General features: G+C 39.5%; 1 protein-coding gene across 1 annotated transcript; it reads left to right on the forward strand.

Moving 5' to 3' along the window:
- The first annotated feature begins 958 nt into the window (after window positions 1–958).
- Window positions 959–10,025, forward strand: rwdd (RWD domain containing 4). Its single transcript, XM_042342593.1, has 8 exons — window positions 959–1,101; window positions 3,878–3,958; window positions 5,198–5,307; window positions 6,210–6,360; window positions 7,041–7,149; window positions 8,275–8,324; window positions 8,647–8,649; window positions 9,849–10,025. Exons 1-8 carry the CDS (start codon window positions 1,078–1,080, stop codon window positions 9,879–9,881), a joined length of 561 nt encoding a protein of 186 aa, XP_042198527.1. The 5' UTR covers window positions 959–1,077; the 3' UTR covers window positions 9,882–10,025.
- Window positions 10,026–22,033: the final 12,008 nt, after the last annotated feature.

The raw sequence follows: 22,033 nt of genomic DNA on the forward strand, positions 1-22,033 counted from the left end.
TAAGCAATGTGAGGTCACAATCAAAAGTCCCTGATGCTCCTTGTCAGCGACATGACACGTGTAAAGCGCTTCACACCAGGACCCGAGGCGCTGACACACAGAGTTACAGACCGGGGGGGGGGGCGAAGAGGAGGGTCTTGAGATGGGTCTTGAAGGAGGTGAGGGAGGGGATGAGGCGGAGGGACTGCAGAATGGAGGTCCCGAGGGTGGGGGCGGAGTGGCAGAGAAGGCCCCAATGCCAATGGTGAGCGGGTGAGGCGGGGGACCTGAAGCAGCCGGAGCCCACTGAGCGGAGGGAGCGAGCGGGATGGTAGGGGGTTAGGAGGTCGCAGAGGTAGGGGGGAGCGAGACCGCGGAGGGCTCAAAAGTGAGGACGAGGATCTTGAACTGTGTGATGTTGGGCGAGGATGGGGGTGATAGGGTCAGGGAGCCTGGTGAGGGAGAGGACATGGGCCACAGATTTCTGGATGACCTGCAGCCTATGGAGGTGGGGAGGCTGACAAGCAGGAGTTTGCGTAGTCATGCATGCCTCGAGGGTTTCCACAGCCTGTGGGGCGAGGTGGTGGCGGAGCCGGGCAATGTTGCAGATGTGGGGGAAGGCAGAGCGGCTCATGGCACGGATGTGGGGTAGAAAGGACAGTTGAGGGTCAAACAAGATGTCAAGTTTCCGGACTGGCCTCCTGCCCTCCCCGACCCCCACCCCCAGCTCGGGTCCGTAACTCTGTCTGTCCAGCCCCTTGGGACGTCCTCCCGAGGAGAAAAGCGCTTTACAAATGTCATGTTGTCGTGGTTGTCCTCTGGAGTTGCCTTATTATTATTATTATTATTGCCTTGAGGGGGGGGTGGGGGGAAAGGGGGCATTTTTGCTTTGAAAAGTGCATGTTGTGTCACGTGCTCAGAGGGGGCGGGGTCAAAAGACCTCGGCTGCCGATTGGCGGAACTCCCGGTCCACGTGGGCGTGGCCGGGAAAGGTCAGAGGGTGGAGGTGGAGGGTCAGCGGGTGTCACGGCAACAGCCCTGGGCATGGCGGCGGCTTAGCGGCGGCGCCCGAGAAATCTCCTCTCCCAGGACAGCAGCATGACGGCCAACGAGGATCAGGAGGTGGGCTGTGGCTCAGATAGACAGCCTGAAAGGGGGGGGGGGGAGAGAAAAGGACACAGAGAAGAAGGGGGGCGAGGGGTATCGAGAGAATATATATATAGAGAGAGAGAGAATATATATTTATAGAGAGAGAAGGGTATAGGGAGAGAATATATATATACAGAGAGAGAGAGAAGGGTATAGAGAATTATGTATATATCGAGAGAAGGGTATAGAGTAGATATGTAGAGAGAGAAGAGTATAGAGAGAATATATCTATATAGAGAGAAGGGTATAGAGAATATATATATAGAGAGAATGGTATAGAGAGAGAAGGGTATAGAGAATATATATATAGAGAGAGAAGGGTATAGAGAGAGAAGGGTATAGAGAGAGAAGGGTATAGAGAGTATATATTTATACAGAGAGAGAAGGGTATAGAGTATATATATAGAGAGAAGGGTATAGAGTATATATATAGAGAGAAGGGTATAGAGTATAGAATATATAGAGAGAATGGTATAGAGAGAATATATATAGAGAGAGAAGGGTATAGAGTATATATAGAGAGAAGGGTATAGAGAGAATATATATATAGAGAGAAGGGTATAGAGAATTATATGTATATATAGAGAGAGAAGGGTATAGAGAGAGTATATATTTATATAGAGAGAGAAGGGTATAGAGTATATATAGAGATAGAATGGTATAGAGTATATATATAGAGAGAAGGGTATATAGAGAATATATAGAGAGAAGGGTGTAGAGAGAATATATACACATAGAGAGAAGGGTATAGAGTATATATATATAGAGAGAATATATATAGATAGAGAGAAGGGTATAGAGAATATATAGAGAGAGAAGGGTATGGAGAATATGTATATATATAGAGAGAGAAGGGTATAGAGCGAATATATATATAGAGAGAGAGAAGGGTATGGAGCGAATATATAGAGAGAGAAAGATAGAGAATATATATATAGAGAGAGGGAGAGAAAGGTATAGAGAGAATATATATTATATATAGAGAGAAAGGTATAGAGAATATATATAGAGAGAAGGCTATAGAGAGAATATATATAAAGAGAGAAGGGTATAGAGAGAATATATATAGAGAGAGAGAAGGGTGTAGAGAGAATATGTACACATAGAGAGAGAAGGGTATAGAGTATATATATATAGAGACGGGTATAGAGAGAATATATATAGATAGAGAGAAGGGTATAGAGAGAATATATATAGAGAGAAGGATAGAGAGTATATATATATAGAGAGAGAGAAAGGTATAGAGAGAATATAATATATAGAGAGAAAGGAATAGAATATATATTATATAGAGAGAGAAAGGTATAGAGAATATATATACATAGAGAGAGAAAGGTATAGAGAGAATATATATATATAGAGAGGGAAAGATATAGAGAATATATATAGAGAGAGAAAGGTATAGAGATAATATATATACAGCGAGACAAAGGTAGAGAGAATATGTATATACAGAGAGAAGGGTATAGAGAGAATATATGTATATATAGAGAGAAGGGTATAGGGAGAATATATATGTGTATAGAGAGTGAGAAGGGTATATAGAGAGAATGTATATATACAGAGAGAATATAAGTGTATATATAGAGAGAGGGGTACAGAGAGAGAGTGAAAGGTACAGAGAGAATGTATATTATATATAGAGAGAAAGGTATAAAGAGAATATATATATACAGAGAGAGAAAGGTATAGAGAGAACATATACATATATACATATATATATAGAGAGAAAGGGGTAGAGATAATATATATAGACAGAGAGAAAGGCATAGAGAGAGTATATATTATACACATAGAGAATATATATAATAATTCTTGCATTTGATATAACTATATATCTATATATCTCTTCACGTCTTCTAGACATCTCAAAACGCTTAACAGATATATATATAGAGAGAGAGAGACATAAAGGTGTGTTTATATATATATACATTATATATTTTATTTATTATAATATGTAATATATAGTATATTTACATTTGTATAGCGCCTTTCACGTCAGGAGGACGTCCCAAGGCGCTGAGACATCTCAAAGCGCTTTATATATATATATAAATAGAGAGAGAGAGAAAAGTATAGAGAGAAAAGGTATAATAATAATAATCCTTGCATTTGATATAGCGCTTTTCACATCATCTAGATGTCTCAAAGCATTTATATAGCATTTACATTTGTATAGCGCCTTTCACGTCAGGAGGACGTCCCAAGGCACTGAGACATCTCAAAGCGCTTCATAGAATATATTGTAAAGTGAATTGACTGTATATTTTGTGGGCGAAACGCAGCAGCCAATTGCGCACAACATTGTCTGACAAACAGCCATGGACTGAGTGACCAATTTTTAAAAAAATATTTTTGTATAGAGAAAGAGAGAAAAGTATAGAGAGAGAGAAAAGATATATATGCACACACACACATAATATATATATACACACACACACGCAAAGTGCAATCCCAAATTACATTTGTAAAGCATCTTTCACATCGGGAGTACATCCCAAGGTGCTGAACAGTAAGGGATTAAGACCTACCTTGTGCGGATTTCTGTGGGTGTCAGACTGACAATTAAAAAAAGCTTGTTTGATTGGCATATTTCTACAATTAAAGGAGAGTGTTTTCATGAGTTTGCAATTTAAATACTCATCAATTTCTTGCTCCCATCAAATATCCCATTGTGGTGAGGTATTTACTTCAGCTTGGATCAAGATTATGAAATAACCAAACTATAACTTTTTTTAATTTTCAGATGGAGCTTGAAGCTTTGCGCTCCATTTATGAAGGTGATGAATGTTTCAAGGAACTCAGCCCAGTATCTTTTCAATACAGGGTAAGGTATTCATAACAAAGCTAATTGAATTGAACCTTAAGCTGCAATGATTATAAATGGAAAAATAATATTAAGCTTTGTCTTCGTTGATATTCTCATTTTTGAATTGCTTCACCTTTCAGTAAGTTGATTTTTGAAGGTGAAGAGATGAGATGGAATAGCTATCTTTCTTGCTCTCTTCCTCCACACCCCCACCCCCTATCCTAATTTTACTGGTATCTCAAAAAAAACACTCCTTGATGGCCATTTTTCACAGATGTTTAAACTGCATGTTTCCATGGTTGGTTCCATGACTGCATAATAGAAGCTCTGCTCAGCTTGTAGGTATGTCCTTTCCCACTTTTCCCATACGAGACAAAACATTTTTTGTCAGGATAAGGAATATCACTCCAGGGGCAGGTTTGGAGGTTCGAAGTGAAAACATAACATGCTACAACCTAATATTAATGGTGAATAATAGAACAGAAACAGAACAGTTTTGTTTTATTAAAAGAAGGCTGCAGTTCTTATTCACTGAGACATTTTTTATTTCCATTTGTAACCAGTGTGGAACTTATTTAACTCCACTTGTGGAGTCCTGTAGAGTATTGGTTAGAGCACTCACCTTGCAAGCCTGAGGACCTGGGTTTGATTCCCGGGCTGAAACTTTGAGCACACGCGTTCTCCACCTGCCTCTGTTTACCAAGCAGTAAGTAGGAACCCGGTTGTTGCTTAATTGGTGGATCGCTTTTCCTAGGGTAGTAATGCCTTTTTTTTAAAAAAAAATGGTCACTCAATTCACGACAGGGACACTGCTGTATGTAATTGGCCTGCGTTTCGCTCACAAAATATAGTCAGTTCACTTTATGGTAAATTCTGTGAAGCACTTTGAGATGTCTCGGAAGACGTGATAAGACGCTACATCAAATGCAAGTATTATTATTTGTGTCTGGTTTGAAAATATTTTGCTTTAGCTGACCAGTGAGTGTTGCCCTGTCCATTCTTGGACATTACATGACTGCAGGGGTTGGCGTACTGGGTCATTTGCATGGGTTTTTTAATTGCTCATAGCAAATGTGTCCTTTGCTTTCACAGATTACTGAAAACAAATTCTACTAGTAAAAACAATGTGGTTATCTTGTATTGCTTGTTTAAGCAAATTCTGTTTTCATATCCTTAAAAACTATATTTTAACTTATCACCATGAGGGTTTCTATCCGTGCCATTTATTTGATACTTTTTCTTTCTATTTCGTTTTAGATAGGTGACCTTGAAGACACTAAAGCTTTCTTACTGGAATTTTCATGGACTGAAACATATCCAGAAACTGCTCCTAACATATCAATGGATACATTCTTCAATAATAACATGTAAGAGGTTACATATTTACCAAAATATTACTTTTCTATATGTCTTTGGAATGTATTTTAATGATTATAATTATTTTAAGATGTGTACTTTGTATATTTTTAAAAAAGTAAATCAGAACTTACGATTGTGCAGTAAATGGTGTGGACAAGTGTCTTTGATTTAATTCTGGCTCCGGTACTAAATTTTTAAAACATTCAGTCTAGTCTACCAGCAGTCATTGTAGATCCATATCTGCTGTACTTCATTACGATTGACAACTCCTGCTAAGAACCAACCTACTCTTATTGTACATGCGGTCAAAAAGCAGGTTTGGACGCTTTGCCTACTTTACATAGCAACAGTTTGAGTTAGGAGCAGACCATTGGTACAACGAGCATTCCTATCCAACTTCCCACAAGAATCCTTTTTGTATCTATCTCTAAATCTGATAACCCTGAATGTTTTGCTTGTCTAGTTTCATATTATTTAATAGTTTATTGTTCTACCATCTGTGTTTGCAGTTTGTTCTGCATTATCCTGTCTTATGTTGAAGTTATGACCTCTTAAATTGGTATCTATTTTCTCCCTTTCTTCCCATCCCACAAAAGAGAAATCTTGCTTCTCTGGAAAGGTGAATAAATAATTTGCTTATACTTGTATCATATTTGGACAGGATTAAACTAAAACACAAGGTTCTTATTAACATGGCAGAGAATTTGACAAAATTAGATTTTAAGTATAGCCTACTAATTGAACTAGAACTGATAATATACGTATCTGAAATAATTGCTAATTTACCAAGTCTCTTGTGAAGACCATTTTTATTTTAGTCTACTTTTTAAAATCTTTGCAAACTTTCCTAAATCGTTTCTAATCTGGTATGTGTTTTTGATAAATTGATATAAGCTTGTCCACTCTTCAGTTCTTCATCAGTGAAACAAAGTATAATAGCCCAGCTGAATGAACAGGTTGAAGCAAACCTGGGAACTGCCATGACTTACACTTTGTTTGAATGGGCCAAAGAAAGCCAAACACATCTTATGGAAAGTCATCAGCCAGTTGTCAATACAGGGGTAAGTTTAAATGTGATGTCTGAGATTAATTTGTCCATCATTGGTAAGGTATCCTTCAACCAAGAGTATTCTGCGGTTAATTGACAAATTCACCTGTGAAATCTTGAAGAAACATTAGAAAATAATTTAAAAAATTATACTGCTTGCATTTGATATAGCACCTTATCATATCTTCAAGGCATCTCAAAGTGCTTCACAGAATATACTGTAAAGTGGATTGACTGTGTATTTTGTGGTTGAAACACGGCAGTCAATTGCGTACAGAGGTGTTCCAAAAACAGTCGTGGATTGAGTGACAAAACTTATTTTTAAAAATAATTTTTTGAAGGAATTACCTCTGGAAAAGCGATCCACCAATCTACTACCAGCCAGGTTCCTACTTGCTGCTAGGTAAACAGGCATGTGGAATAAGGAAACTTGCCTAAAGTTTCGCCCTCCCTGAAAATCAAACCCAAGTACTCTTGCTTGCGAGGCAAGTGCTCTAACCACTGAGCTGCAGGACTCCACAAGAAAATGTCGGATACCTTTTGGTTAGGAAGTGAAGAAATTGATGGAAGGAGTATCAGTCTGGTGGTTGGTGCCTGTCTGCTGTATTGCCTGATGTATTAATCACAGAGATCACAAAATAGAAAGCTGTGACAAGTTTGAGGAGTTTTGATGCAACTTTTTGTTACATTCAGATGATGTCAACTGAAAATGCTGTAGTAATTAATGATTCTACATCAAAGAAAAAGGAGAAGAAAGAGCAGCTGACAAAATCCCAGAAAAGGAAGTTGGCTGATAAGACAGGTTTGTAAAGATAACACTGGTTAAATCTTAAAACTTGTAATTGACGATCTGTGTTTGTGTATGAGTGTGAGGACTCAGAAACTAACAGATACAATAGAAACCTAGGCCTTCTATTCCAATTCTTCCACAATGTTTTTGTTGGCAGAGGAGAAGATTTGTAGTGTTTAAAATAAGTACCTTATTCTTGTGTATATTGCAATTTGTATAGCAGAACATTTTAGAAAGACCATGACAGACAACAAGCAAATTGGAGGGAGTGGGGTCATGGATGAAGAGGGAGGTCGTGGGTATGGAGGGAGGTGACCATAAACACAGTCAAAGAGTTAGTTTTTTAACGTGGCTTTTGAAGATAGAGAGATGAAACGTGGAGTGGTTGAGGAAGGAAGTGCTAAAGGGTGGGAACATAGTAGCTAAAGCTTTGGCCATCAATAATAATAATATTACAGCACAGAAGGAGGCCGTTTTGCCCATTGTGTCTGTGCCAGCTCTTTGGAAGAGCTACCCAATCAGTCCTACTCTCCCGCACTTTTCCCATATCCTTGCAAATTTTTCCTGTTCAAATACCTATCCAATTCCCTTTTGAAAGTTATTTAAATTTTTTCCACCACCCTTTCAGGCAGTGCATTCCAGACCGTACTGTAAAAAATTTCTCCTCATCTCCCCTCTGGTGCTTTTGCCACTGTTAGGGGAGGGGACATGAAGCAGGCTCAGGTTGCCAGCCCTATTATCCACAAGCTCCAGTTCATCCAAAATTTGGCCACAAATATCTTCACCCACAATAAACATTGCTGGCTTATCACACCAGTCGCCACTGTCACCCAGGAGATTGATTTTGAAATTCTCACTCATCTGTCCCTACCTCTGTTACCTCCTTCTGCTTGGCCAACTCTGGTCTGCTGTGTGTTCATCGACCCTCCATTCACAGCTAAGCTTTTAGCCATTATATTCCTACATAATCTGGAACTCCCTCCACTTCTACCCCTCGATTCTTTAAGCACCTTTTGAAAACCTACTTCTTTGACTATGTCAGTGTCCCACCTTAAAAGGCAATATATAACTGCGAGTTGTTGTTTATGGTTCTTAATTCAAATAGTCATTTAATCCTTTGTTTCCTTTTCTCTTTAGATAACAGAGGAGAGCTTCCACGAGGATGGAATTGGGTGGATGTTATTAAGGTAATAATTTTGAAGTTTGTTCTAATAAACACAGCCATTTTGAGGACCATTGAACCGTTTTTCGCAGCTGCATATCAACTATGGTTGACCATAGTGTCTGAATGTGAAGACAGTTTTGAAGTATCTTTTTTATTTAACACAAAAAAAATATTTAGACAAAGTAATGTATTTTAAAACTTGTATACAAAATAGTATGTAGTTCAGGTATATATACTATCAACTAGGATTAAAATGTTTGAATTTAAGTTACTAATTATATGTTGTTGTCTCCAAAACAAAATCTGCTGATGGCCAATGGATAAACATGTTCCTGTATGAACAGCATGTGAGTTTGAATTTAATTTGATTTTGACTTTCCACAGACCATGTAACTTGGCTTGAAAAGCTGATCCATTTACTGTAGTATCAAATATCTATCATTCTTTTGAATGCCTAAATTGACTCAACACCTAGAGTGAAGAGTCATTCCTTATTTGTCAATAGAGTTCATTATTCTGAACATCTTAACCAGGTCACCCCTTAACCTTCTGAACTCCAACAAATATAAACCCCACTTCACACAGCCTTCTAGCAAAAGCCTTCTCCCTAATTCCATCCAGACAATTTTCATTTTTCATCTTTTGAAGGCTGCTACAATGTGGTTTAATACATTATCTGAACTATACATATATGCGCCTGGAATATAAAGAAGAGGAAATGATGTTTCAGCTGTATAGAGCCTTGATCAGTCCCCATTTGGAGTACTGCATTCAGTTTTGGGCACCACACCTCAGGAAAGATACATTTGCCTTGGATGGGATGCAGCACAGATTCACCAAAATCATATCAGGGCTTAAAGGGTTAAATTATGAGGACAGGTTGCATAAATATGGTCTTTATTCCCTTGAGTTTAGTGCATTAAGGGGTGATCTGACTGAAGTGTTTAAAATGATAAAGGGATAGCTACAGAGAAACTATTTCTTCTGGTGGGGAATCCAGAATAAGGGCCATAATTTAAAAATTAGAGCTAGGCCATTTAGGAGTGAAATCAGGAAGCTTTGTTTTATGCAAAGGGTAGTGGAAATCTGGAACTCTCTCCCCCAAAAGGCTGGAATGCTGGATTCATTCAAATTTTCAAGACTGAGGTGGATAGATTTTTGTTAGGTCAGGGTATCAAGGTATATGGGGCAAGGATGGGTATTTGGAGTTTAAGTACAGATCAACCATTATCTAATTGACGGAACAGGCTCAAGGGGCTGAATGGCCTCCTGTTTCTACATTCCTATATCAGCTGTCCCACCAAAGTGGGCTATTTTATTTTCTACATCTCTTGTGAAGACGTTTGATTTTTGTTTATCTTCCACTGGGGTATCCAGTGGAGTCCTGTTTTAAGGCACATTTTGGGGTCGACCCTGCCTTATAACGTTATAAGGCAGGGTCGACCCCAAAAAATGTCTGTTTGTGGGATATTACTGTGTACAAACTGATGCTGAACCTTAAAAATATTCAAATCTATTTTTCATCTTTCTTATTTTTAATTTGCAGTTGAGCAAAACAGGCTACAAGGATGATGAATGACAGGGTTTCAGAACTGGATCCAAATAAACCTGGAGAATCTGTTTCGTTTTGCTGGAAAGTGTGTTAATTTTCCTCAGTGTGTCTTTACAGAAAAATGTTTTTATAAACAGTAAAATGGCAGCATTTGTGTGTTTTGGTATGAAATCACTGAGTGCTCTTTATTTTTCTACTCACTGATAGAGTTGCTGATTCTTATAGACTAGTTGTACCCGTTGCAGCTGAGCTTGCGCCCAAAGCATCCAATGTAGATTGACACAGACAAACACGCAGACAGACATTTCATCTTTATACTCATCTAGTAGGACTCCTATGGGAGAACTCATTTTGCTTTGCTGTTCTTTGAGTGGGCAACTCATTTTGGTGCGCCGTTTAGGTCATTTCAGCATTGAAGTTCAGCCGCGCTGTTCTTTGTTTTTCAGTTTCATTTAATGGGTCTTTTGACTTGCATTTTTACTTATTCTTGAAAGGTTTGATTTTTCGCTTAGGCATCTTTATAATGATTAATCTAAATGTATAATTTATAATCATTGGGACGTCCTCCCGAAGTGCAAGATGCTTTAAAAATATAATTTTGTTGTAGCCCCAGCTTAGCTTCTTCTGTGTTCTTTATTTTGTTCCTGCTGCCACTTGGCTATGTGCATGCTCTGTGACGCAAGATGCCACAGCGCCACAATCAGCCGGTCCGGCCACTAGGTGTAACTGCAGTGCGTGCTTATATACGATGCCACAGCACCACTATGACTTGGCGGCCACCAGGTGTAACCAGCAAAAAATGTTAAACTGAAATACATTTTAGGTCATAACTCATAAAAGATAGGCGATGCCTATGTCACTCCCAGTTGCAAGACTTTCTGATGAGGTATACATCATGTCTCTACGTCAATCAGTTATTGAGAACCTGAAGCGCAGACAGACATTGTTGTTCTATTAGCATAAAGAAGTGAAGATGTAATCCAGTTTCACCAAATAAATCAAATAGTGCCAGCCCTGGTTGTACCCTTTGCCAAGTGGTGAACTTAAATTGTGGCTTCCAAAAACGGTAGTCAGTTAGCAGCATATTAAGGAGTGAATGCTTTGATTCAGCTTAATTTCATGGTAAAACAAAAGTTCAGTATTTTATTGAGCGTGGCAAAAAGAGTGTTTCAGCACATCTGTAATTGTACAGTTCATTTTGCCATTTTAATAGGAAGCGGTAGTCCTGGAGTAATCTAAGTTCCGAGACTTGTGTGAAATACGCTATACAAATGAAAGCTGTTGTACTCATGGACTGCCCCGAGGTTCTGTCACCCTGTATGATGACTTGAGGAAAATCAAATTAATATTCAGGGTTTTAATAAAGCTTTATTATTTATGAATTAAATTAACTTTTTTGAAGTTGTACATGTGTTGCCATATCGGTCATTTAAACTAGGGCTTGCTGGATTGTACTTGGAACGTACTGTATCAACTACTTTGATATGAATCTGTAGATTAATGTAGAATTATTGTTGCATGCTTTTTCACTATAGTTCCTTCCTTATGAACTGTTTCAGTTATCTCCTGTGCATTTTTAAAAAAATATACCACTGACTAAAACAATATGTGCCTTTTGTATAGTGCATTAACTTCAACAACAACAAATTACATTTGTATAGCGAGTAGGGGTAGGGGGTGACCGCAGGCATGGTTGAAGCGGAGGATCTTGAAGGAGGCAAGGGAGGGGTTGAGGCGGAGGGACTATGGGATGGAATTCCTGAGGGTGGGGGCAGAGAGGCTGAAGGCCCACTCGCCAATGGTTGGCAGGGCGAGGGGGAGTTGAAGTAGGCCGGTGCCTGCTGAGTGGAGGGAGTGGACAAGTTGGTAGAGGGTTAGGCGGTCACAGATGTAGGGAGGAGCAAAGAGTGGAGGGTTTTAAAAGTGACCAGGATCTTGAATTGAGTGAGGGGGAATCAGTAGAGCCAGATGAGGATGGGGTCGCAGAGCCTGGTGCAGGAGAGGACACGGGCTCTGTGACCCTATCAGCCCCACCCTCGCCTTACTCCACTGCTTCCCATCACACAGAGGATACAGTTCAAGATCCTGGTCCTCACCTCAAAGCCCTCCATGGCCTCTCTCCCCCCTACCTCTGCGACCTCCTAACCCTCTACCATCCTGATTGCTCCCTCAGCTTTGTGGGCTCCTGCCTGGTTCACATCCCCCGCCTCGCTAACCCACTATTGGCGGGCGGGCCTTCAGCCATTCTGCCCCCACCCTCTTGAACTCCGTCCCGCAGTCCCTCCATCTCTCCCACCCCTTGCCTCCTTCAAGACCCATCTCAAGACCCTCTTTGACTGTGCTTTTGATCTTCTTGATTCCCCCCTGCCCTCCACCCCCCCACCCCCCCCCCACCTCCCCACCCCCCATCTCGGGTCCGAAACTCTGTCCGTCCAGTGCCTTGGGATGTCCTCCCAACGTGAGAGGTGCTATACAAAAGTAATTTTGTTGTTGTTGGAGACTCGAGTATGCATTTGTATATTGTTGGAGTTTAACTAGCAAAGCCTGCAAGCATTCTTATAATTAACTATAATTTTGAAATCACTTTTCTTGGGCAAAACCGTACTGCAACTTTTTACATTGAATTATTGTGGGGAAATTGCACCGCATATAGATTTACCCGATGCTCCAACACTTCATTACTATTTGAAACCATTGACAACTGAAGTTGGTCATCTTGAAGTTTGTGAAAATACTTGAAAAACTCTGAAATGGTCTTTTTCTTAAGACTTTGTGAACCAATTTGATGCCAGTTTTTCACTATAATGGTACATTTTTTTTATAAACAAGATTTCAGTACCTTATGTTACTTTAGAACACTCAAAAATCTGAACTAATGGGAGTCCTGTAGCTCAGTGGTTAGATCACTCGTCCTGCAAGCGAGACACCTGGGTTCAATTCCAGGCAGGGCGAAACCTTGGGCAAGTTTCCTTACTCCACACACCTAATAATAATCTCCAAAAAACAATAATTGGTCATTTTCAATCCATGACAGTTTGTGGGACACTGCTGTGCACAATTGGCTGCTGCATTTCTCCCACAAATATACAGTCAATTAACTTTACAACATATTCTGTGAAGTGCTTTGAGACATCGAGAAGATGTGAAAAGCATTATATCAAATGCAAGGATTATTATAAATGTAAGTCTATTGCCTGCAAGAGAAAAATGAACATTTCAGATACCTTTAGGACACTTTTTCCGAACATTGTTTCCCTAATTTTATTTTTATAAGGCATTGGAATCACTCTTTGTTTCACAACCGTTCCAAGAGGTTCAGTCGACCGCTGGTGTCTCACTATAAATGGTCATTATTCATGCCTTGACTGGATGTTGGCAGGCTAATTTACCACAGGGGAATTCACAGCCAAGCTCAATCCTTTTGCTCACCCAAAGTTCATACGTGTTCACCTTCCAGCAGGAGTCTACAGATTGCAATCAGAGTGGGAAGACTGGATGGTTTCCTTTCCAAAGCTCAGGATCACTGTGGTCAAGTATGCAATATATTGTGGCAGATCCAGGCATTTAAACGTGTAATGTTCATCATCCGATAAATCCCACTTTTTATGTGATACACTTTTATGAAAATATTAATGTGCACAAGTGGCAAATGGGCTACACTCGGAGGCTCGGCTGTTGTGATTGCGTGTGTGTCTCCATGTGAGTCTGTCTGTATCTCTTCTGTATGTGTGTGTGTGTTCATGAGTGTGAATGTGTGTCTCTCTGTCTATGTGTGGGTATCATTGTATCTATGAGTGTGTGTGTCTCTCTGAGTGTATGCGTCTCTCTCTGTGTCTGTGAGTGTCTTTGTCTCTGATTGTGTTTGTCTCTGTGTGTGTCTTTCTGTGAGTGTGTGTCTGTGGGCGTGTGTGTCTCTCTGTGTCTGTAAGTATATGTCTCCCTCTGGATTTCTGTGACTGTGTGCGGTGCCGGCTCTGAGAGGCAGGAGGTAGTGAGCTTCTGTAGCCTTGTTGGTCTTCCCCCCACCCCCAAAAAATGGCCACCCAGTTTTTGTTCAAGAAGCAATTAATAATTTGTTTTGCAACCATCTAGCATGTGTTATTTCCTTATGTTTAGCTTTTATCAATAAAGTAAAAAAAATAGAGGTAAAGTGTACCTCAATAGCACCAATCAACACACTACAAACACCCCCTCCCCCCCGCACATTTCCACAAAATCTGCAAATTTCCCTGCAATTTTGGGCAAATATGTCTGCACTTTTCTATTGGCCCAAGGTGTGATTAAAATCCTGACTTCAGAGTTGCCTAATGGTATACTTCAAAATTTAATGTGATTGAGTGAAGTTTTTTTTGTCATTACAGAAAATCTTAAAGAATATCTGACTTTGTCAACTTTGCCTTTAGAAATGTTTGTACTTTGCTAGACAGCATTAAGAAGGAATTGAGATTTATATTGTTGTCTCCATTTACTCAATAATTCTTATGGAACTCATGCTGAGGTTGGGTGTCAAATGTGTCAGTCTTATCAAAGTGTAGCTACTACTTTAACTTCATTCTCTCCATAAAAGTTCATTAAAATATCTTGTTTTGTTCAGTGAACTTCCTACCATGGGAGCTCCATCACCAAAGCACTGCAGCAATTTGAAGAGAATTTTAAGATTTACAATTTAAAGAATTGAAGGAGAAGTCCCACAACCACTTTGTCAGAGCAACCGGGATAGGCAATCAATGCAGCATCACCCACATTCTGAGACGGGCTTCAACAGATCCCACCCACTCAAAATCTTAAGAGTTTCTTTCATTAGTATTTGCGACATAGGTGCAGCTTAAATAAACTCATCCAAAATCAGCTCATGGTATTTCATATCACCAAGTTTGTCTTAAAATATTTTTTTCATTATTTTCAATCGAACATTTATGGCAGACAATACATCAGTTCTGGGAACAAGCTGAGGAACTAAGTTAACCTGAAACCTTGCCTCTATATGAATGCAATTTATTTGTTTGTTTATTACTCTATTAATAATAGACAACTGTCCCGACCCAACTGTCCAGCACCTTGTGAAAGGCGCTCTATAAATGAAATCTTGTTGTTGTTGTTGTATTAGATCTGAGGATAGGACCTAGATATGTTTTGTAAATTGCTGTTCAGGGATAATATTGGATTTCAGCCACGGGCAAAGTGACCAACACTGCTTAATCAGAAGTGAATATAATGTAATTATATAGAACAGTGCGGTGAGACAATTGAGATAGATAAAACATCAGACAACTTGTTATTTACAAGTAGAAGTGGCAATTTGCAACAGCAACATTGTACAAGTAAAACTGATGAGGAGCCCATGAATTAGATTTTGAGGGCTGAATTTGGATGAATCGAGAATATAATTGTTTCCTGGTTGTTCTCGGTATGCTGTGAGTGTGCATTCCCTTCCAACAAGTTATGTCTGAAGTTTCCATGTGTAGAGCATTCTCAGTTTGGTTTAGAAACTCTTAAGCATGGTGATCGGTTTCTGTATGTGTCAGACACTTGGCTGACAAAAAAAATTATGTGCAAATTAGCTGTTGGGTTTGCCTGTAAACAAACTTCATTACACTTTACAAAAACTCTGAAGCACTTTTGAGATGTTTCAACGCGATAAGGCACCATATCAATGCAGGGATTTTCATAAACCAGGATATACAAGTACAATAGAAATTTGCATTGCCTTTCAAGTCAGAAGGATACACCAAGGGGTTGGGACATTATACATGATATTCACAAATACTGCAGCATCCAAAAAATCACTTTTCTCGTTCAGCCGAGTGTCTGACACATAGAGTCCTGTGATGTACGTTTTGAGCACTCATCTTGCAAGCGAGGGGGACCCGGGTTCAATTCCAGGGTAGGGCAAAACCTTAGGCAAGCTTCCTTACTCCACACGCCTCTGTTTACCTAGCAGTAATTAGGAACCCAGTTGTTCCAGTCAATTGCCGCATCATTTTCCAGGGATAATAATCCCTCAAAAAAAATGTGCTCACTCAATCCACAACTGTTTGTGGGACACTGCTATGTGCAATTGGCTGCTCATTTCACCCACAAAATACAGTCAATCCACTTCTACAATATATTCTGTGAAGTGCTTTGAAATGTCTCAACTACATGATAAGGCACTATATCAAACGCAGGGATTATTATAATTATTAATGTCAACCTGGGCAAACAGTGCTTTATGTGCGAAAATCAGGTCCTCCAAGTAGGTGATGAAATTGACCCCAGGTGGGAAGACACCACTGGAGAAGGCAGAAACTGAGTGCTGTGTTTGTGTAGATGAAGATTCAAATTGAACAAGCAGACTGCTGTACTTCAGAAACTGGCAGAGAGTACAGTACAATACAATAATGCAATTTTACGGCAATAATGGTGACCAAGGACACAAGGAGAAATGATTGCACTTTGTGTTTCAGGCAAAAATCACACAAGCAATCCAAAACGGCAAACGTCAGCCAGTGGATTTGATACCTCAGAAAAATCATTAACCTGTTCTTTGAAAGTTATAAAACTTGGCAATGCACTGTTCTAGTTTACATGAATGGTTTACTTTCCAAGCAGAAATGCTTGGTGGTCGATTGTTAAGACCTAATTCAACTTTGTTTTTATATTGGACTGTGTCCAAGTGGCTAAATTGTAATAACATAATAATAATCCTTGCATTTGATTTAGCACCTTATCACGTCATTGAGACGTCTCAAAGTGCTTCACAGAATATACAACAACAACATAATTACATTCATAGAGCGCCTTTCACGTCGGGAGGACGTCCCAAAGCGCTGAATAGTCAGGTATCGGGGCCCGAGCATGGGAGAGGGGTGGTGTAGGAGTGAGGGAAGGCAGAGAGGTGGGGGGGCGACCAAAGGCACGGTCAAAGAGAATTGACTGTATATCTCGTGGGTGAAACATAGCAACCAATTGTGCACAGCAGTGTCCCACAACCAGTCGTGGATTGAGTGACCAATCTTTTTTGTAGCAGAATTAGAATTTAAATGATTTAAATGATTCTTCCATTGCTTATGTGCGCAATTGTTATTTTTTTAAGTTCTGTGTGCATAAAGTTCCACTGATTAGCTAGCAGAGTTTGTTCTCTTTATTTCACGTCTAGAGTTGTTTTCCTTTATATCCCTGGTTCATTCCCTCCAGGACAAGGCAGATCAAACATTTTGGCCAAGCAAAATGGTTAACAGGCTGCGGGCAATCAATTCAACTGCTCCTTTTCATTAGCTGTTGCAGGGCTTTCATCTCCTTGGTGTATGAATTGAGTTTCCATGGTAATCTATCCTAATTGGCTCACAGTTACACAAAACACCATTAACAATGAACTGGGGCCCGTGGTTTCTATCCGGCTGTAAGATCCTGGGAATCTCATATACTTGCGACCCTGTTAGATTGTTATTTTGGGGTTGATCGCTTTGGATGGAGGTAAGTTTTGCATCTTGTAATAACTTAGATCATGATGTTTCTTCTCTGGACTCCCCATAGCTGATGTTTCCGAAGGGAGCTGTGCCTGATCAAATGTTTCTGCTCAAGCTCTCCGTGCAAGTAGTTTATTATGTAGAGAAAAGCACCCTCTCCTTCTTGATGACACTTCCTTTTTTTTCATGGGGACGTTTAAATGTTCTGCCTACTTCCTCTGGGAAGTAAAACAAGTAAAGGGCCGAGGAAATATCCTGCTTCTGTGCAATATCTATGACATATGGGGAAATGGTACAGTTTTATTGGAGTTGCTTTTAAAGCCTGTTACATTTTCAATCAAGTGGTTGGAGAATTTGGTTCCATTTATTTACCTAAATTCTGACTGAAGGCACCATTGAATGCAAACTTATTCTGCCCAAAATGATGAATCATTCTTCTGCCTTCCCCCTAAAATGTTTGTCAGTTACTTTATTTCCATGTATTTTTTTCTTGCAGGCAAAAATAATCAGTTTTCAATGGTAGGTTTATACGGAATTACTAATATTCACACTAAGAGTGAATGAATGAATGCCCAAGGCCAGAAACTCATAAGGTTTGCATCTGTTTTGCCTACCCAATCACTTGTATAGAAAGAGAGGCCTGAAGATGTTGCAAATCATTTTCATTCCATTAACTACAACAGCACCATAAATTGTTGGTCTTCTGTTTCAGTTCAATCCACTTCACCTCTGCCAGCAAACTTTCGAAGTTGATGTCCTCAAGAAAATCTGTTTTACTTTTCTGAGTTTGAATAACTGCTTCAATCAAGATTTGTCCAGAGCAATGGATCAGAAAGTCTGCCATACAGTAGCTAGCTGGAAGGCAAGATATCATTTAATGGTTATTTGTTTAACTACAAGCTACTTTTAGTACTATTACATCAGAGAAGAATTTAATTAGGAAGTTTGTGTTGGTCCATTGATCAGTGAGGTTAAGGGTGTGCAGGCCTCTCCATTGACTTTTTTTTAAGAAGATTTGAATCTTCTCATGGAGCTTTTTAGATCTTGTGTCGAGGCAAAAACTAAATATAACCCTAATGTATGGTAAAACTGGCAAACACATTATACCACATTACTAACTATCATAAATATCTACACAACAGTATCTCAGCACTCAATATTAGAGCAGCTTTATCCAGTACACCACTGTGGCCAATGAAGTAACAGATTGGCCACAAAATACAAAATTCAGCAGAATTCCAAGTACAAAACCGTTTGAAGCCATTTTTCTGTCACCAATGCAGAAGTAACAATCTATATAAAAGCCTCTTTATGTTTACCTTCTATTCAAACAGTAGGCAAAACCCAGTGCGATACAAGCAACATAGAATATACACAAAGGATACAAGGGGGGACATATTCTAGTGATTTGTTAACGATTGTTTGTTGCTGATGCTGCATGAACTTCAATTGGCCACATTTTTAGGTGCAATTGATCATATGTGGTCAGTGGTCAACCCATTGGACAACTCTGTTATAGATGACTATGTTTTTTTTTAAATCAGGAAACAGAAAAGAATGTTAAACCTAGAAATGTTATAGATTTTACCTTTTCTTTCCCAACAAATTAGAGGAGACTAATTGTAGAATACAATTTATAAAATAAAAGCAACCATTCCCGACCCTGACACTCAAAAGAGAAAATAGCAACTTGCTATCTACATTTGTTTTTATTTGCAGAGTATTCTGTGTACTCCTCGAGCAACTTAGATCCAAGGCAAATCCAAGACTTTGTGCTTTGAGAATGATGGTTGATAAATTCGTGAAGAGAGTCCAGATTATAGCCATAGCAATTTGAGTAGCTATTATAGACAACGATTCTGGAGTCTGGGCACCTCTGCTGTTAGCAACATAAATTAATTTCATTCAACCTGTTAACCGTAAACTGATCATAAACCCGGTTCTCTTCCCCCCAACGCATACTCACAGCTAATATTACTGGTCATGAATCTTCTTATTTGATGCTGATGGTTTAGTGAGTGGGTGTGTGGGAGGTATTGTTGCACCTTCCCCTTTATCACTAGTTGCTGCTTGTGTTCCCCTCTCCCCATCCTGTTTCTACTGGTTTCCCCCCTTCCTCTCGTTTTAGTTTTGAATTGCATTCACGTTTCCAAGTGACAAACTTGGAAACTCTGTGTCTTTATCTCAACAACATGCCTTCAACAATCCTGAGTGTTTGCTGTTCCAGTCTGGGCTGCCATCTCCCGCACTTGTCAGTCTGCCTGCAGATCCATAGTTTTCTGCTGTGGATCTGCATTCCTTAGTTTAGGGACTGGAGCGGAGAATACCCAGACTTTTATATACTGTACATTCAGTCATACTAACTATTGGAAACAGGGTCCCAGTTTACACGAGCAATCCCTTTAGAATTACTCGTCTATCAAATTCTAAAAAAATGCGACTAAATTTAAATAAAAAATGCAAATAGGTGCAGATCCCCTTTCTGGAATTAGGTTTGCTAAAGGCAAGGCTGCACGATCTTCAACATGAATACTATCCTTACAAAGCGGAGTGTTTCTTCCAGGTTTACTAAACTGTACCTGGGGTGTTGCAGTTGTGACATACAAACTGGGTTTGGGTGGATCAAAGCTCTGATGACCGCCTTTTGAGTCGTGTTTCTTTGGTGGGAGGGAAGAAATCCGTTTTGTTGAATAGAAATATGAGTTGCTATTTTGTCTAAGATAGACAGACGATTGTACTGTACAGACATTGCACAACACCTGTCCTCAACCATCCACCTGGGCACATTATTCACATAGCTAAAATGTGATCTCGTTAATCCAAGCTTTAACATGTTTGGATCAAATGAAAGTCTGTGTCTGAAACCCTATAGTCTGTCGTTAGCAACATTTATTATAGCCTTCGAGATAATTGTGGGCTATGGTGTAATTTTAGTCTAATCTTTCGTAATAAAACAGCTCAAACAATTGAGATCTGGGACAGAGAGCTGGAAAGAAGGCAGGTGCTGGTTGCTATGACTGGTTTTTGCCAGGTAGAGATCTGAACTTGAATGAACTGTTTGATCTGATAGCTCCCAGTGAGTGAGTTGCTGTGTTTGCTCTGTTGGGCGGCAGTGGAACTCAAACGCACAGCCATTTTATTCGATCCGATCAGGATCTGTTAAAATCTGAAAGATTCCCCCCGACATTTCTGAGTAATCCGAGAAGAGGACGAATGAAGAGAGTCCGCAGAGGCTGGAGAGGAAAGGCACCCAGTATTGACAGTGACTCTGCACGCTAATCAGGTGCAAGTGACCAAGTGTTGGGCGACCTTCCTTGCAAATTCACGGAAATGTTTTTGGAGCTGGTTATTTTGCTGGATCGTTAGTCACAGAGTGCCAAGTCCATTTCCAATGAATATTTTTCTTCCAAAACTGTTTTCAGAAAGATTCGTCTCCCCCTCTACCTGGATCACTTACCTGTCGATAAGCACAGCTTAAGTTTGCAAAAGACCCAGTAACTGATTAGAATTAACAGACAGACAAGACAGACAGCATGTGGACCTCTTACACCAACAGGATCCTGCCTGAGAAGAAGTTGAGCAAAGTAAGGAAGACTTTCTTCTTTTTATTTATATACATATATATATATAGTGTGATTTTGTTGATATTATTCTCCTTCGTATTTCTAACGACTTGTTTTAGATCTATTTGATGCCGGTAGAATAATTGTGAAGTCTGGAGTTAGCAGCAACAAAAGCCCTTCACTTCATAGAAGTTATGTGACAAAAGTGTATAGATTGGTGCACAAACTCTCTATACACTGCATCTACATCTAGCGGGCATTTATAAACTCTGTAGAGGGAAGAGAGGTCATGAGCCAATGTGTTGCAGCAGATGATTGAGTTCTGTAATGAAGTTTGATCTTTTAACTATTGGACTTTGCTGATGGTGTTCTTTCCTCTTTGCCCCCTCCCCCCACACACCCCCTACACTCCCCATCATTTCAATATATGTACATTTCATATTAATGCCTCTGACTTGATAATGGGAAAATATTATTAAGGATTAGACCATTGCAAGTTTTCTGATCATATCAGACTAAAGCAGATCTAACATATGTATATAAATAATAATAATATATAATAATCCTTGCATTTGATATAGCGCTTTTCATGTCTTCTCGACATCACAAAGCGCTTCACAGAATATGCTGTAAAGTGAATCGATGGTATATTTGTGGGCGAAACGCGACAGCCAATTGCGCACAGCAGTGTCCCACAAACAGTCGTGGAATGAAAATGACCAATTTATTATTGTTTTGTTTTGGAGGGATTATTATTATTAGGCTCTGTGTGGAGTAAGGAAACTTGCCCAAGGTTTCGCCCTGTGCCTGGAATTGAACTCAGGTGTCTCGCTTGCAAAGCGAGTGCTCTAACCACTGAGCTACAGGATATACATTTCCACCTGCCTATTCAGGTGGAGGTTAAAGATCCTATGACACAACTTAAAAAGAGAAGGGCGTTTCCCCCTGGTGTTCTGGCCAACAATCCTCTCGATTTAAAAAAAATTGTTCATTCACTCAGTGGCAGGTTTTAAGATATTGTTTTGGCCAAAGTATTCACCACATTTTATAGTTAATCCTGTGAACATTTCAATTACGTGATAAAGTACTAATGTATATCAAATATAATGATTATTATCAGAATTATTACATTGTTTTGCAGGAATATGATCAATTAAAGGACGCTATA

The sequence above is a fragment of the Callorhinchus milii genome, unplaced genomic scaffold (assembly GCF_018977255.1).
Source record: "Callorhinchus milii isolate IMCB2004 unplaced genomic scaffold, IMCB_Cmil_1.0 Scaffold1, whole genome shotgun sequence".
In the NCBI taxonomy this organism is placed as follows: Eukaryota; Metazoa; Chordata; class Chondrichthyes; order Chimaeriformes; family Callorhinchidae; genus Callorhinchus; species Callorhinchus milii.